General features: G+C 57.9%; 3 protein-coding genes across 3 annotated transcripts; all 3 read left to right on the forward strand.

Moving 5' to 3' along the window:
- Nucleotides 1–2,077: 2,077 nt before the first annotated feature.
- LDBPK_321010 (ubiquitin-conjugating enzyme protein, putative) lies at nucleotides 2,078–2,893 on the forward strand (the record flags this gene model as incomplete). The annotated part of the gene is made up of 1 exon (XM_003863469.1): nucleotides 2,078–2,893. One exon carries the CDS (start codon nucleotides 2,078–2,080, stop codon nucleotides 2,891–2,893), a length of 816 nt encoding a protein of 271 aa, XP_003863517.1.
- A 1,031-nt stretch (nucleotides 2,894–3,924) lies between these two features.
- On the forward strand, nucleotides 3,925–9,591 carry LDBPK_321020 (calpain-like cysteine peptidase, putative; the record flags this gene model as incomplete). The annotated part of the gene is made up of 1 exon (XM_003863470.1): nucleotides 3,925–9,591. The coding sequence occupies one exon, from the start codon at nucleotides 3,925–3,927 to the stop codon at nucleotides 9,589–9,591; it is 5,667 nt and encodes a 1,888-aa protein (XP_003863518.1).
- A 5,366-nt stretch (nucleotides 9,592–14,957) lies between these two features.
- Nucleotides 14,958–16,637, forward strand: LDBPK_321030 (hypothetical protein, conserved; the record flags this gene model as incomplete). Its single annotated transcript, XM_003863471.1, has 1 exon — nucleotides 14,958–16,637. The coding sequence occupies one exon, from the start codon at nucleotides 14,958–14,960 to the stop codon at nucleotides 16,635–16,637; it is 1,680 nt and encodes a 559-aa protein (XP_003863519.1).
- Between the last annotated feature and the right edge of the window lie 357 nt (nucleotides 16,638–16,994).

Genomic DNA, 16,994 nt, shown 5'->3' on the forward strand with positions numbered 1-16,994 from the left:
GCCCCCCCCCCCCCTCCTCTCCCTGCCGGTGCACGACCACCTCTGACCGTGATAGGGTCAAGCGCCCACGACGTAGGGGAGGGGGGAGAGGAGAGCAGAGTGATTCACCGCTACGGATGTTGGCGGTCAGGTCCTGGATGGCGTTGTGTCGGAGTGACCTGCGACGTTGAACATGTTTGCACCACCTGCATGATGGGCAAAGCGCTAGCGTGACTCGAGCGTACCTCACACCCGGCCCCTCACACTGCGCACTGGTGTGGGGCGCCTGAGCCACCGCGAGCGGTGTGTGTGTGCGCGCACCACGCGGTGAGCTTCTCAGCGGGGAGGTGGGCAGACTTTGAGGCAGGGGCCGTGCTGAGGTGACTGGGTTGGCGGAGGGCTGCAACGCGTGCTGACGGCTGCTTCGCCACACGTGATGGTCCTGTTGCAGGCCGGGGTGGACAGAGTGGTATTCAAGCTATGCTGTATGGTAGAGAATGGTCTTGCTGCAAAAGAAGAAAACGCCATAGATGCGCTGCAACCTCTTTCTTTTACTATCCCTCTCCCGCCTCTTTCTCCTCTTTTCTTCCTTCTGCTCGCATCACTTTTTGCCCTTGTTGCTGACGCACACACGACGGCCGATTTTTTTTTGTTGGGGGGGGGCGTGCACGAAAGATATCAGCTTCCCCCTTCGCCCTTCTTCCGATTCCCTTGCTCAGTGCGACGACCTTGCAGCTTCATTGACGCGCAGAGAGAGAGGCTAGTGAGAGAAAAAAGAGGAACCATACTAAAAAGCATCAAACGTAGCACGGCGCTTGGGGTCGGCACGCATCGTCCTTGAATCATTGACTCGAAGGCACACGCACACCGATATATATATATATACATAGTCCCCTTCCTGCTACCGCCAATTCGGGCATCTGCGCAGAACTTTTGTGCTACAGCGATACAGAAGCAAACGAAGCACAAACGGCGGAGGAGGACATAAAAAGAATACGATCGGGAAAGTAAACCAGTGAGCATACTTATGCAGGTGTAGTAAGCTGATAACAACTGCTCGCGTCTGCCTGTGTCGTTCATTCACCTCTCCTGTCCTTCTTCCTCATTAGCTCTTTCCTCCCTCTTCTTTTCGTTTTTTTTTTTCACGTCCTGTTCCTGTACGCTGACCCCCACCCACCCACCCACTTCCCTCCGTGAAATTCACACCTCGATTTCTCTCTCGGTGGATGCGTCCTTGTTGTTTTTGAGGCTGCGCTGGCTTTACTGCTGCTGTGGTTTATCTATACATCTTGGTAGCGGCACCTTCTGTCCATTACGTTTTCCGTCAAGTGTGGACCGCCTCTGTCGTTGCTGTTTTTCGTTGCCCCCTCTTTTGTGTGTTTATTTCGTCTTGCGGTCGGTGGTTGTCCTTTTTTGTGACAGGCCCTTTGTTTTTTTTTCTTCTTTCTCTTTCTGTTATTATTATTACTACTATTATATTATTGTGTTCCCCCGACACCGTTGATCGGTGCAAGGGAAAGCCCTTTTGCCTCGCCCCGCCCCCTCCTCAGACACACTCACAAAGAAGGGCCGCTTCTCCCCCGATAACAGCGTGTCTGTGTTGTTGTTTTCACCACCCCTCTTCCACTTTTTCCCACTGCGCGCGTGTGTGTACAAACCTGCTCTCTCACCCTTTTTTCGTGTGTGTGTGTTTTCATCCCCAGTGCTCGTCTACTTGTGTGTTGTGCTCGCGCTGGTATTCCTGTTGCTTACCTTTACACGTGTCGAGTTCTTGTTCCGCTAGCGTAGGTGATTGCTGTTTACGCATTTGGTGCGCAGCCTTGGCGTTGAGTATACGCAAACAGAGAGAGGCGTGCGCGGAGCCCTCCATCTCACTCATCTGTTTGTTCTGTATTGTTTATCACGCCACGCTTCTCTGCGCACCAAGCAGGGCAGTCAAGACCCCCTGCTTTCCCCACTCCGCATACACATAGGAGTGTTGTCACTCCTCAACGGAAGCAGAATTCAAGGGCGTCCTCCTAAGCAGCAGCGGCAGCAGCATCACACACACTCACACACACACACACACACACACACTCACACACACACACAAAGAGCGATGTCGGCTCTTCCGCACATTCAGAAGGAGTTCCGCAACCTCACGAAAGACCCGCCGGCGGGCTTTCGTGTGGAGCTGAAGGACAACAGCTTCTTCACCTGGATTGTGTGGTTTACCGGCCCGGAGGGAACCCCGTACGCCGGCGGCCAGTACAAAGCGTCGCTGACGTTTCCGAAGGAGTTTCCGATGGAGCCGCCCACCTTCCGGGTCATCTCGTCCTTTTGGCACCCGAACGTGTACGCGGATGGGCGAGTGTGCATTTCCATTCTGCATCCCCCAGGCGTGGACGAGATGAATTCGGAGGAAACGGCGATGATGCGCTGGACACCCGTGCAGACCATCCGCTCCGTCCTGCTCTCCATCGTCTCCCTTTGGAGCGACCCCGATCCGTCCGACGCCGGCGCTCCGGCGAACGTGGATGCCCTGGTGCAGTACCGCAACAGGCGTGCTGAGTTCGACGCAAAGTGCCGGAGCCTGGCAGAAAAGTCTCTCACGGAGCTCCCGGAGGACTTTGAGCCGCCGTGCATGGAAGAGAAAGTGGAGGTGACCAAGGCACCGGGTGACACCTTTGACTATATGCTCTCCGAGGACGATCTTGAGGACGAGGACGACTTCGACGACTTCAGCACCCCTGCCCCTGCCGCGTCCGCTAGCGCTGGCGCAGCCGCCTCAAGCGATCCGGCAAAGAAGTATGCGGAGGAGCTGATGCAGCTCCGCGCGATGGGAGTGGGTGAGGGCAAATCCGACGCTGACCTGCTCAATCTGCTAATCAAGCACCGTGGCGAGCTGGCCAGCGTCATCGGCGACTTATCATGATTGTGTGCTGACGTCACAGACAGACCGCGGAAGCAGCAAAGCACTCGAGACGTGCGAGTGTGTTTCGACTGCTTCGTCTTTTCTGTCTCTTCTTCCGGTGCTCTTGTGTGAGGTGTGCAGCAGATGCTCTTTCTTTCTCTGGTACGTTTTATGTGTATGCTTGCCCGTATGTGAGATGTGTGTGCATGTGGTGGTGTAACTGTGTGCTTCCCTGTCTCTCTTGTCTCCCTCGACGTTTCGGCGCAGGTGCGGCCAGGCGGTCCTTGCCTCTCGGCGCTGCTAGGGTTGACATCAAGGGCACGAACAGCAAGAGGAAACAGAAGGAAGCGCTGGGGCAACTACCGCAAAACCGCGAGCCACCCTCTCCGCGTGTGTTGCTTGATAACAATTGGCAGCCGAGTGGACCGAGACACATGTTGGTGTGGCTTTGTGGCGGTCGTGTGCAGGTGACGCGGGAGGTAGGGGGCGAGAAATAAGGAGCGAAATGATTTTTTTTTAAACCTTCCTGTGGCACCCCCGTCTCTCGTGCGCTGTGCTCATTCCTCAGCGCCACGGCGGGGATCTGCTTCGAACGCGTTCCTGCGCGCATAATGCCCCTTTTCAGTCAAGTCGTTCCGGCTTTTTTGACTCATAGCTGGATCCCGAGTTTTACATGGCCTGATTCACGCGCACTGCCAATGCGCCCTCTGCGTTTCGCCGTGTGCTTCACTGATGTACTTTGTCCCTCGACGCCGCTCCTTACGATTGCCCCGTTGCTTTCCTTTCACGCGTTAAGTTGCCCTTGGTGTGCCCGCCACATCCCGCCACACGCTCAACCTCTCTCTCACTGATACCCGACGGACGGCGGCTTGCAGAGAGGTGAGCACGGAGGAACAGACGCACAGGCATTCGTTCAGAGCATTGAAAAGTACGTTTGTGCTTTGCCTTCCTTAGCGCTCCGCTGCGCACTAGAATCCATCACTACCCTCGCGCCCTTGCCACCCTCTGCGCCCAGTTATCCATTCTACCTTCTCCCTGATATCTACGCTTGGATGCCCTCAAAGGAGTTCTCGGTGCCTTCCCGCGCCGCCTGCCCTGTATCGTGCTCATCCTTTGTGAACAGCCGCTTCTGCAGCTTGCCCCTCTGGGATGATGCTCAGGTGGCCCAGGAAAACTGGGGCGGCCCGCTGGCTGTGCCCGTAGCGAGCGGCGGGGGCGACGACGGGGGCAAGGAAGCAAAGCAAGCCTTGAGCAAATCCAAGAATATCACTGGTGGCAGGAACGCGCTAACGTGCGCGGCAGAGGCGCACTTTGAGGACGAGGCAACGCGTCACAGCGTCGAGGATTTTATCGCATTGCTCTGCCCGCCGCTACAGTCGGACCCGGAGGCCGGGGAGGTGTGCGACGGGTCCTCGTCCAACGAGGTGACCTGGCTTCGACCGGCGGAGGTGTTCTCCCCTTTCCGTCCGGTGGTGCACCGCAACGTTACACCGTTCGTTAACCCGTACGCAACGGCGGAGACTTTGGTGCCGGTCGATGCCAAAGCAGAGGAGGCACGGTGCCAGGAGCTGTTGTCTGCAGCCGCTTGCAACGCCAACAACAGCACCGGACACCGCAAGAGCGCCGGTCTCGCGCGGCAGAGCGACGTGGCGACTCCTGAGCCGCAGGCGTTTCATCTGCTGTACCCCGAGACCATCAGCGTACTGGACACGTTCTCGCATGAGGAGAGAGGGCTTTGGTCGAACTGCACGCCTACAGAGTCGGTGAGGCGATATCGAGCGCTGCCCCCGCTAATGCAGCCTTACGATGGCGCACTGATTGCTGGCTGCGCCGAGACGCCGGCGCAGGCGTGCGAGTCGCGCTACAGCACCAGTCTGCGCCACAAGCTCAAGCAAGCCGAACAGCTGGCTGCCCTAACAAACGCGCCGCCGTTCCTGATGAGTGCCTTTAACAGCGCTCTGCTGGCGGTGGAGCAGGCGCAGCGGTACGTGCCGGAGGGGTGGTACCTGTGGGAACTTGTATACCCGCATGCCCCCGGCACGTGCCACCCAGTGTACAACCCGTTTGGCAAATACGCCGTGAAGCTGTTCGTCGACGGCGCCTACCGCAAGGTGCTTGTGGATGACTGCCTGCCAGTAGACGTGCTTGGCCGTCCGCTGCTCAGCACTACAAGCCGGAAGGAGCTCTGGCCATGCCTAATCGCGAAGGCCGTGCTGAAGGCGCTCGGCGCCGTCAGCGGAGTGCAGGCCTTGACCTCTTCACCGGAGCTGATTGTGGCGACGCTGTTGGGCAACTGGGTGCCGCAGTACCTTTCCCCGAGACACAACACCGTCTCTGCGACCGCGCTGCTTCTCCTCTACCAGCGTCAGCTGACGCAGCTGGAGAGCCTGGCGGAGCCGTTTGCGAAAGAGTCGATCGCAAGCGCAGCGGGGGATGGCGGGGCCGACGGCACGGGCGACGTTACGGGGAAAGACAGGAAGAACAGTGCGCGTGGCCAGCGCGTGTCGGTGGTCACTGCGCCGCAGAAGCGCACCCCGTCAATCGGCGCTGGTAAATCTTCGGTGAGGCGGCAGCAGAGCAGCCGTTCAAGTGGAGTCTCTGGCGGTGACAACGAAGAGGAGGACGCACTGAAGCCGCTGAGGGCTACGGAGTATTGCGAGCCGGTCATTGATGAGCCCCTGCCTGAGCAGCCCTTTTACGTCTGCGGCTTGCACGCACCGCCCGCTGAGGCGCTGAAGTCGGAAGCTGCACATACCGCCCGCGGCGGCTACGGCTTCGGACCGCAGCTATATACGATCCACGCGATGAGGCCCTTTCGCAACACAGTGGCGCTGTTGCTGCACACCACTCCCCGCGCGTGCCTCTCCGAGGGAGTTTTCGAGGAGGATAAGGACGCAGACGACGTGAGCGCACTGCATGACTGGAGCAGTCGCACTACAAAACGCGGTGCGCATGCAGCCAGCTCAGTGAAACCGCCACGTGCTCCCGACGGTGTAGCACCGGCCGACGCCGTCGGTGCACAAGGGGGCCCGACTCCCATCACGGACATGGTCGTCATGGACAGCGACAGAGCGGCTTCTGTGACTTCCTGCTGGCTGACGCTGGAGGAATTCATGTTACGCATGGACACGATCATTGTCTGGCGCAAGCTGGCCGGGCGGTATGCCAACGCCGTCTCCGTCAGCGGAGAGTCTCTCCTGCGTCACCAAGGCCATGTCTCTGCGACCGGAGACAACGGGGCCAGTGATTCCTCGTCATCAGCGGCGTCGCGCAAGAAGTCACCGCCCGCGCGCCGCGGGGAGACAGCGACGACGGCCGCCGCGGCATCCGGTGCCACCGCACAGCCCCCTACTCCATCGCCGCCGTCGAGTATGTGGTGGAAGCTGACGGCCGAGAAGGCGTCGGAGGCGGTTGTCATCGTGTCGTGCCCGGCGCTGACGGAGGCCGTCGGTCGCGGCACCCTCGCCGAAAAGGTGCCGCCGGCGACGGCGCCATTGTCTCACTCTTGGCTGTCGGTGGGGTTGCCGGACAAGGTGGCTAGCTGTGGGGAGTCACTCGAGCCCGCGGGGGCACAACTGCAGCGGCGCGTGCACTTTCACCACGTTCAGTGGGATCGTGCGGAGCCGCTGAACCACATCGGATCCCTCACCTACGCGAACGGCGTTCTGTGCTCGACGGTGCTGTACTTCCGCCCCGGTGTGCATCTGATCCGCGTTGATCTACACCACGTGCAGGTCGCTGATAAAATTTCCTTTCTCTCTGACGCTGAGATGGACGTGCAGTTGGACCTGTCGCACGACGCCAGCCGCGACGGATTTGCATGCGTGACAGACGCCGGCGTATACCCGGCAGTGCAGTCGTGCGACACGGAGAATGTGTGGCTGAAGCGCGTCTTCACCCTCGCTGCCCCGACGTGTGTGACGCTGCAACTGTCGACGCTGGACTCCACCGAGGATGTGGGGGCGCACCGGCAGATTTACACCGCCGCTAGCCGGGCATCTGCAGCAGCGTCGGGTGGGAGGGGCGGCGGCAACCACAGCAACGCGGCGGCGAGCGGGCGGGGCGCACCGCACGGTGGGGGCACCGCTGCGGGGGCTGGAAAGTCTGGCAACGCGCCTCCGGGGCCAGGCTCCACTGCCGCGGACGGAAAGAAGCGCGGTGATGGAACGCTGACGGCGGATGCGAAGAATGGCGTCGTATCAACCGTCCCGGCCAGGGATGCCTCGGTGCCCATCTTGCGGTTCACCTCGCTCGTACTGGTGAACCTAGACCGCCCAGAGGACTTCTGCGTCGGGACTGCTGGACGACTGGTGAAGCTGCATCTGAAGCCGAACGAGAAGGGGTATCTGATCATGGCATACACCGTTGTGCCGTCCCTTATGGCGCAAAATGCGCAACGGCATAACAAGGCCGCTGACGTGGCTGGCGGTACGGGCTCGTTGCTGCCAACGATCACGCCGATGGACTCGCTCGCAGAGGAGGAGGGGCTCCAGCCGCCAGAGTCGTCGTCGTTGGGTAACTCATTTTCTCCCGCTGCCTCCACGGCGCCACCGCCGCTCTTTCCTGCGGGGCGGTGGAAGCTGGTACTTCGCTCCAATGCGGAGCTGCAAACCTTCGACGCCGTTGCCCACAACTTGCATAACGTGGCGATCGTGGCTGACCTCCCTCGTGGTGGATCGCCGATCCTGTTCCGCCGCACGTGCACGATTGTGGAGACTACCCATGTCTCCATCGTCGCGGACCTGCGCGCCCCCGTTCCCATGCCGTACACCGTGCGCATCGTGCGCCTGCCTGCGCCAGCAGCGTCGACGTCGACATCCACTACACCGAGAGCGCTGCGGGGACCTAACAACAACATCCTGCCTGCCAGCGTGCCGGAGCCGCTCGCGATAGATGCTGGCCGCGGTGCCGGGGCAGCGCCTTCGCGCGGGAGCATGTTTGTCGTATACGAGTCGCCCCCCACGCAGCACCGCCTCTTTGTCGCCGACGTTCTTCTCAGTGCTGCGGCCGACACGAGCTTGGCGAAGGGCGGCAAAGGGCCTGCCACGTCGAGTTCGACAGGGGGAGGGATGACGGCCTACGCTATTGAGGCCGCCGTCGCCGAGGCGGACGCTGCGGCGTGGAACGAGCGCTGTCGGCGGAGCCAAGAGGACGCGTTTCTGCAATACCGCGAGGCTGCAGAAGAACAGGCCTCCGTTTCGAGCGGGCGCGACCTGGCCGAGTACCAGCGAGACCCTGTCGCCTTTGTGCAGCGTAAGAGGGAGGCCTCCGCTCAGCGCCGACAGTTTGCCACGGAGGCTGCTGAGAAGGCCACACCGCGCTCGACAGCGATAGCGCGGAAGCGTAGTGGCATGACACGGCGACAGAGTCATCACCTGTCTGCGGGGCTGGAGAACCTTCCGAAGGACTCGCCTCGTCGGCACTCATCGTGCACGCAGCCAGAAATGGCGCAGGAGGGCGACATTCGACACAGCCTGGACAATGTAGACCCTGACACAATCGTACGCATGAGCGTTCACCTGAGCTTCTCCACCTCGCGCGCAGAGGTGAAGGCAGACACGCCGGCGCCAGACGCGCTCGTGGAGCTACGCAAGCACATGAGGGAGACGGTGTCGTGGCTGCAGGAGTGGAATGAGCCCGGCTCCGCTGGTGGGGACTCGACGGCAGCCGCGTGCAGCGTTAGCCCCATGGGGGCTGCCACCTCGTCGGGCGGCAAATCGGGGGCGCAGCGGGGTCAGCGCGATGCGGCCGCCGCGGCTGCCACCGTGGAGGATGCTTTGCGATCCGAGGCAGCCCGGCAGAGCCGCGTCGAATACCTGCGCAACCCGCAGCACCTCTTCGTCCCCTCCTTCGACTCAGAGTACAACACGGACGCTGCCGAAACGCCCACCATCGCCTCCTTCGCACATCGAGCGAGGCACGACGCCAGCGGCAACAGTAGCGGGACCGGGGCTGCTCACTCCGTAGCAACCGGCGGCATTCAAGGCGCACGCTCCTATCGCAGGGAGCTCTCCCAGGCGAGCGTAGGCACGTGTGCGAGTCTCTCGGACGACCCTCATGCGCCGTACTCGCCACCCGTGCTGATGCAGGATGGACCCGCCACGCAGTTTCGCTACGCGGCCCCGCTGCAGCAGCCGCAGTACTGCATCGAGCTCCTGCCACTGCGAAGCTGGGAGGAGTCTCCGAGCGTTGCCAGTCAAGGTAAGGATGGCGCTGGGGGCCTTGGTGCCGCTGGGGCTGCGGCGACCAACCGCGGAAAGCGACTGAAGAGCTCAGGCTCACCGTCTGCGGCCTTGTCTGCACCAGCTCGTCCGCACGGTAGCGGGCCGGTGATGACGAGCGGCAGCTCTCCGCGATCCTTTGCGGAGGTGACGCCAAGCGGCCTCTCTACCGCAGCTGCTGCCGCCGCATGCACCCTGTCTTGCCCGCTCACAGCCGCCGAGCGCGAGACGATCCTTCTGCGCATGCGTCGACCCCTGGCCGAGGCGTCGGAGAGCTGGGACCTCGCTCTCGGCCAGGCACGCGTTGCGAAGAGTGAGAGCCAGGCGCAGCTCCGAAGTAGCTTCCACGCGTACTATGAGGCGATGGTGGAGCAGAAGGCGGCGAGCGGCGACATGAGTAGCATAGCTGTTCCCGTTGTGTACCACTCCCTGCTGGGTCTCAAGGAGGAAGACCTGGGGGTGTCACTCAGGCCTACAAAGTCGCTTGTGTTTACGTAGGTCTATTGGTTTGCTTGCGGGGTTCTTGCCGGGCACCGACCATCCCTCCGTTGTGCTCATCGGTAGACGCGATTAGGGGTGAACTCAGTGTTGCGCTTGTCCCTTTCTCCTTCACCTCCTCCTCCCCTCTCTCTTTTGCCCCCCCCCCCTGCAGCGTGTCCATGTGGGTCTTTCCCAGAAGGGCGCTTCGTTCATCGACTTTACGGTCTTCATTCATGTACAAGAGCATCTTTTTGTTTTCTGTGGTCGGCGTTGCGTGATAAGCGCCTCCTTTTGTGTCTCCGTCTTTCATGCTCCCTCTTCGTGGGCGCACGCGGCGTCTGAGAGGCTGTCAGTCTGCCTTGCAGCGCCTCTCCCGTGGCCCGCCGATGTACTAGGGCGTTGCCTCTGCCTTCCCCCTCTGCCTCCCTCTCCTACGCTGAAATGTACGCGGAGGCTTTTGAATGGAAGCGGATCTGCGCGTGTGTGGCGGAGTAACGAGAGGGGGAGAGAGGGGTTGCGGGAGAAACCCGTTCCGCTCTCGAGCAGTGTCCCTGGCGACACCTTTCCGAAAGGTAAACCAAACGGTTTAACTGAAGCACGCATGCAGCAGGAAGTGGCGGCTCCGTGCCGGCTGTGGCTCATGCCCAGGGGATGTGCGATCCCCACCGCCGGCATACATCCGGCCTTTGTCGCGACCAAACGATCTGTGCATCACCGCCCCAACGGCACGCCTTTTGCATCCTTGGCCCTCACCGAGAAAACGGTGACAGCTCGGTAAGCGAGAAAGCGAGGAAGCGGACAAGCACACGCGCGCGGACGTGTGGTGCTGCGCAGGCGCGCTGGTTGCGCACGCACACAGAGATGGTCGTCTACTTCCCCTCCTCTTGTTGAACGTCGTGCTTTCCTTCACCAGCACCACCGTCCCTCGCACTCCCTGCAAGTGTCTCCTCTCCTCACCCCGTACTTTCTCTTTCGGAAATATTCACTCCATCTTCTCTTTCTTCGACTACTTGCGTGTGCCGTCACACACACACACACACACACGCACGCACGCACGACGAAACTCCGTCGCTCATCCGTCACACTCTCGCACATTATACGTGCACATACGCCTACATTTGTGTGCGTGGATCTACAGACTTTGCACTTCACAAACCATTACTTCCATATTTCTCCTTTTTTTTCTTTCTCTAGTCTCTTGTTGTATCAGGAAAAGACGTGTGTGCGCGAGTGCTGACCCCACTTCCGTCACCCTTCTTCCACTCTTGACCCATTTCTATCTCTGTCACTCTCTCTACTTCCGAGTGCATCTCGTACCTTGTTCTTCTGCCCGCTTTCATATTGTCCTGTTAGCATTCCTTTTCCTTCTCTCGCCCGCTTGCGCCCCCCCCCCCTCCCACTCATTCTCTCTTTCCACGTGTCTCGTGCTTTGGTGTGTGTGCGCGCACTCCTTCGGTCACGCTCTTCCCTCCTCAACCCGCCACCGTCCTTCTCCCTCTGTGCTTTTTCTTGTTCGACACTTTTTTCTCTTCTTATTCGCCCCCTCCGCGACGTTCTCTTACGCGCGTGCGTTAGCGTGTCCCTCCTTGTCGCTCTTTCTGTGCGTGTGTGTCTGTCTCTCGCTTTTTCTTTCATTGTGGAAGTGCATCCAGAGCTGTTTGTTCTGCTCACATCAACGACTCTGAACGTAGAACAGAAAGGAAGCGACATAGGTTGTTTACTCTTGTGCTTGAACCGTTGTTTTCTTTTTTTTTGTGCTAGTTTGCTCTTGTTCACCCTCCCTCCTCCTCTCTCTGCGTGTGCCTGTGCGTGTGTCTTTGTACGCGTGGTTTTATTTTTGTTGATTTTGTTTTTTCTTGCATTTTCACATTTTCTTCGCTCGTTTCTTTCGTCCCCCCTCTCTCCGCCCCTTCTGCTCTCCTCTCCTCTCCTCCCTCCCTCCTGCGTGCGTGTGTGTATGCGTGTCGCTTCATGTCAGATTCGTTTGCGCTTCCTGTAATTGCCGTAAACGTGGTTGTCTCTTTCATTCTTTATTCCTTACCGCGCGCGTTGTTGTTGCGCGTACGTGTCTTGGGGTGTATGCTTGTTGTTTAGCGTCTGTACTTCTTTGTATTGATTTCATTTTTCGTTCTTTTATCTTTCAGGCTTGCCCGTTTCACATGCTGTTCGATTTGCGTCTCTCCTGATTTTGTTTCTCGTCCCCTCCCTCGTTTTCTCCCCCCCCCCCTTTCTGTGTGCTCTTTCTTTTTCTATCGTCGACTTCATCGTGCCTTTCACCCTGTGTGAAGGCTCTCGGTCCCCCTCGACGTTTCATAATCACCACCACTCTTGTCCTCCTCGACTTGTGTGCCTCACGGCTGCACCCCGCCTTCTCCTTACCTCCCTCTACCAGGCGGCGCGCATCCTTCTTGCTCCTGATTGAGTCACCCCGCACAACTGGTGTGTGTGTGTTTTATTTCAAAGGTGATTCATCACAGAGCGGGGTAAGCCCTTGCGTAGCATCGGCAAGGTGAGAAAAATAACGAGCCAGCCACGAGCGTGAACTTGTCGGCACAGCTCCAGCGGAAGGGGATAACCGAATCCTAGAAGAGCGCCGACGAACAGCTGCGCAAGCGCTTCCTGACGTGGCGGTATCGGTGAGTCGAAGCTCTTGTTGTGAGTACAAAGGGACGACGAAAAAAAAAGATACAATATTGAGAATACAGAGACCTATCGCGTACGCCCCCCCCCTCTCCAGTCATTGAGGCTGTTTCAAAAGAAGGGATACAGACAGCGGCGGGCGCTCGTGTGATTATCGCTGGCTTCCCTCTTTTTGTTTTTGCCTCCTACACCCCCTGTGCTCACGTTTCTGCGGGTTGTGTCTGCATTGCTGTATCCCTCGCTGGCACTGGTTACCTGCAACACGTGGCATATATTTGTGTTCTTTGTTTTTTGTGGTGCCCTGCTTCGGTGGTTCTTGCGGTCTTTCGACAAGAAAAGCATTCGCATTATATTTGCACCTGCCGTCTTTACTCTTTGTGTGCGCGTCCACGTCTCTTTCCCCCCTCCTGTCTTCCTCTGCTCTTGGTTGCTTGCTCTGGTGTCCGTTGTGTCTCTCCATATCTCCTACACATCTCACGTCTTTTTTTTTATTCTCGGTCCCCTTTTTTGTCTGCGCTTTATTTTTCGTGTGTGTGTGCCTGTCTGTGCGTGGGTGTGTCTCTCGTACTCGCCCTTTACACGCTCTGTGCTTTCCGGTCTTTCCGCTTTCACGGGTTTCTCCTCTCGCATCTTTTTGGAAAGGATAACGACAAGAGGAAACAAAACGAAAAAGGGGAGAGGGAACGAGAAAGAGAGAGCGCGCGCGAGGATTACATCAAGAAACGGACGAAAGACGGGACACACACACACACATACAGGAGGTACGACTACCGAAACAACAGCAAAAAGACAAAACGTGAAGAACGATATATATATATATTATACAAGTCAGCGACGGGCGTCGCTGTCAATTCTGGTGAGGAAGGAGTCGCCACCCACAAAGAGGGTTCACGAGAGCTCTTCTTTTCCTATTGATTGATTTCTGACGGAACAAACCACCAAACACAAAAATATACGCAGAGGGCTGCTGCTCAACTGGAGAGAAAAAAAACAGAGAGGACTTGCTTTTCGTGTGTGTGTGTCTTCACTATTGAATTTTTTTTCCCTCGCGCGCGTGTGCGTAGGGTTTTAGAGAAAAAGAGAGAGGCGACTTTCCCGCGGCCGGCTCGAGCAGTTTCACAGACGCTTTAAAGAAAGTATCCAACGCTTCTTGCACATAGACACTTTTTTCTACTTCAGCCCCGCCCCTCCCTATACCTCGCCTCTATTTGTCCCGTTGCACGTGTTTCTCTGCCTGTCGTTCGCTAGTTGGTGTCGCGTTGTAGTTTGTCTTTTGCATTTTTTTGTGTCTCGTTCTCTTCGATTTTTGTTTTTTGTTTGCTGCGCGCACGCGTAGTTAGTCACTAGAAAGGATATCTATAAGGCATACGTACCCACCCACCCACCCACCCACCCACCTCCCACAAACACACACACATCTATATATATATACCCTCTCTCGTCCACGTTTCTGCCAGTTTGGTGCTGTTTTCTTTTTGTTTGTTTGCAAGGCTGTGCGGATTTTTTATCATTCTCATTTTTCCAAGCTCGAGTTTGTGCCTTCCTCTCCTCCGCGTGTGTCAGTGTTGTTTCTTTCTTGCCCCACCCCCTTTTTCCCTTTTCCCTTTTATGTTTGTTTGTTGCATGTAGTCTTCGCATTAGGCTTCGTTTGCTCTCGTGTTGACACCATTTCTCTGTGTGTCTGCGTATCGTCAGTGTTGTCTTTCTGTTCCTTCCTCACTGCTAAAGTTTGTCCTTGCCGTTGTTCTGCGTGCGCGTGTGTGAATTAGTTTTGCTTGTGTACCTCCGCCTTCTCCATCTCCGTCTCTCTCGCACCCACTCCCTCAAGAAGTGTATTTCTTCTCACCTCAAAGATACACCCCATTCTCTGTGTTTCTTTTTTATTGGGACTCTTCCTCTTGTTTTGTCGCTGTATTGTGTCTTCTGTCTTTTCGTCGCTATCCGCACATCGGTGTGTTCCCGTTTTTTTTTTGTCATTTTCACGTCTTGCGCCCTGCTACACACGCTTCTTGTCATTCTTCCTGTTCTCGTTGCTTACAGCAAGCTCTTAGCCCTCTGACGCACAGGAACTGTCTTTGCGCTTGCGTTGAATCGAAATTGCTCAACCCCCTCCTTTCCTCTTCTTGGAACAAAACAGGCAAGAACAAAAATAGCTGTGCAGTGTGAGCAGAAGCGCTGCCTTGCACATACAAAGGTGCCGCCCTCGCGCTTATCCATCGCCCTCTTCCCCTTTCACCTCTATTGACACACACACACACACACACACACACACACACACAAGCTTGAACGTGACTGAGCGTCTGAGCTTTTTCTTTCTTGTTTTCACTCTGCTTCCTGGTTTTTCTCAGAGAGATTTACTCACAGCACTTGGGGTGGTGGTGGCTCCTCACGTAGAAACTCTGCCGCTGCGTGAATCTTGCTTGGCGCCTTTTCTTTTTTGTGTTGTTCTGCTTCTAAAGGTCCGTGGTCGTTTACGGCTTTTGTGAGTCTCTGCGCCCTTCGTTTCAAGCGCGCCTGTTACGCACACGCTTCTCTTTCTGCCCCCCCCCCTCCTTCCCTCCCTCCTCTTTCCTGTTGAGCACCGTCACCACTCAGCTCTTCGTGGCCACCATTACACAACTCCTACGCGTCAGCACATCTGACGTGCGTGTTATATCAAGAGAAAGAAGGCGCGGGAGACAGCACACACCTGAATCCCAACGACGTAAACAACGTCCTCTCTTGAACCTGGTCTGATTATCCCCATGAGTGCCATGGACGAGCCTTCCGATGATGAGCTTCGCACCAATGCGCTCAACGACCCTGGCCTCTTTTTGGACATTGAGGACGATGATGAGGATGTGGTGCTGTCGGCCGGGCTGCCGACACCCGCAGTCGTACTCCAGCGTCAGCAGCAGCAACAGCAGCAGAACGCGACGTCACCGACCGCAGGCGGGCAAGTCAACGGCGTGCCGAAGCTGGACGTCACGGCGCTAACCAGCTTCCCGGTTGACTCCAATCAGCACCCCATCGCAGGATTCATGGCACCGGCCGCGTCGAACTCGCCGATATCCTTCTCGCGCGAACTTGGCGTGGATCACACCACCGGCAACGTTTACTTGATGGGGGCAGCGCCCTCGTCGAGCCCGGCATCGTCGCCGCAGAATACATCGCAGAGTTTCTCGTCCTTGAACGTGTACGCGAGCATCGCCAATCCGCCGCTCTGCGCGCGCTCACTGCCATTCCGCGACTTCTTGAACAAAAAGTCGGTGCCGCCGCACATTGAGAACGAGGAATCCACTGGTATCTTCGTGGGTCAGCTGCCCAGTAGCTATGCCGAAGACGACATAGAGGCTCTCTTGAAGGCGATCGGACATGAGCGGGGTAAGATAGTACAAGTGCGCGACGTCAAGTGCCATAACCGCGACCGCACATGCGCGTTCATCATGATCAACGCGAGCGCCCTCGCGGCGATTTTGGAGTTCACCAAGCGCGTGTTGTGCGATATCAACTGCGTGTGGATTGTCGAGCACAACCAGGCCGCCCAGCTGCCCTTGTTCATTCAACAGATGCCTCGCGAGCAGCTGCGTGGAGTGCCGAAGGCTGCACTGGTGCTCGAGAAACTGACTCCGCAGTCGAAGTCGCGGCACTCGAACCACAAGTCCAATGTGGCCACGAGCCCAAACACCGGGTATACTGCGATTCAAACTAGGATGCTAAGCCCGATGCAGCACGGCGTACCCGGTGTGAGCATGCTTTCCCACCCAGTGTTCCTCCAGCAGCAGGGGGTCAGCGCTTCTCCTACTGCCGCCGCCGGCGGCCATCTTGATGTGTCGGCGCTTCAGGCGACGTCTCCTTTTGGCGGCTCCAACTACCTCCAGGCGGCCAATGTGAACGGCCTGCCGCAGCTCTTCGGCAGCAGCAGGTTTCAGCCTGGCGCGCCGATGGGCACATTCTTCGCGCCCGGTGGTGTCACTCCGTGTTCGAACTCCGTCTATACGATGCAGTTAAGCAACAGCGGGATCGCCAACATCGAGGTCGCGAACCAGATGATGCTCGCCGCCTCGCGTTCGTGCGGCGAGTTCCCAAACTATCAGCTCAACATGTTCCCGACGTCTCCGTCGAGCAAGGAGGCGAGCGCACCCCCTCCAAAGCCGACCACCGTGACGCTGCAGCCAGCTCTCCAGTCTGAGCACTGCAGCTGTGGGCAGATGCTGCTGCTTTCTCAGTACCCGGAACAGGGCACGTGCGCCAAGTGCCAGTGCGTCATCTTGCCAAACGATGTCGCCTACTGGTGTGTGTCGGGCCACATTGCCGTATGCGCGAACTGCGCGATCAAGTCCAACCGGCCTCAATGCGGACAGGACATGACGGGGCGGCGCATGTCCGCGGACACAAAGTCGCAACGCACGGACGCGGGCCTTGCGAACCGCGCTATCAATTGAACACCTTGTCATAACTCCTTCACAACATGGCGCATCTGCACTGGTATCGAGTTCGATGCGGCGGGCGTGTGTGTGTGTGTGTGTGTTTGTTCCGCACATGCTTGTTTTGAGAGAGGCGTATGCGCACATCTGCAAACATTCCGTTCTACAGGTGCACCGGTGTCTTCTTCTGCCCTGCCTAATGTCCCAGCGCCACCTCCTCGCCGTCTCGTCTAACGAGTCACTCATACAGAGAGATTTCGTCAGGTGTCTACGTAGCCTTCGAATGGTGCCCCGTTGATCCCAGCTGTCCTCATCACCCCACGTACACGGGAGCACCTCGTGCCTCTTTCTCGTCACGTATCCATGACCCTTGCC

This window comes from Leishmania donovani, chromosome 32 (genome assembly GCF_000227135.1).
Source record: "Leishmania donovani BPK282A1 complete genome, chromosome 32".
NCBI classification, from domain to species: Eukaryota; Euglenozoa; class Kinetoplastea; order Trypanosomatida; family Trypanosomatidae; genus Leishmania; species Leishmania donovani.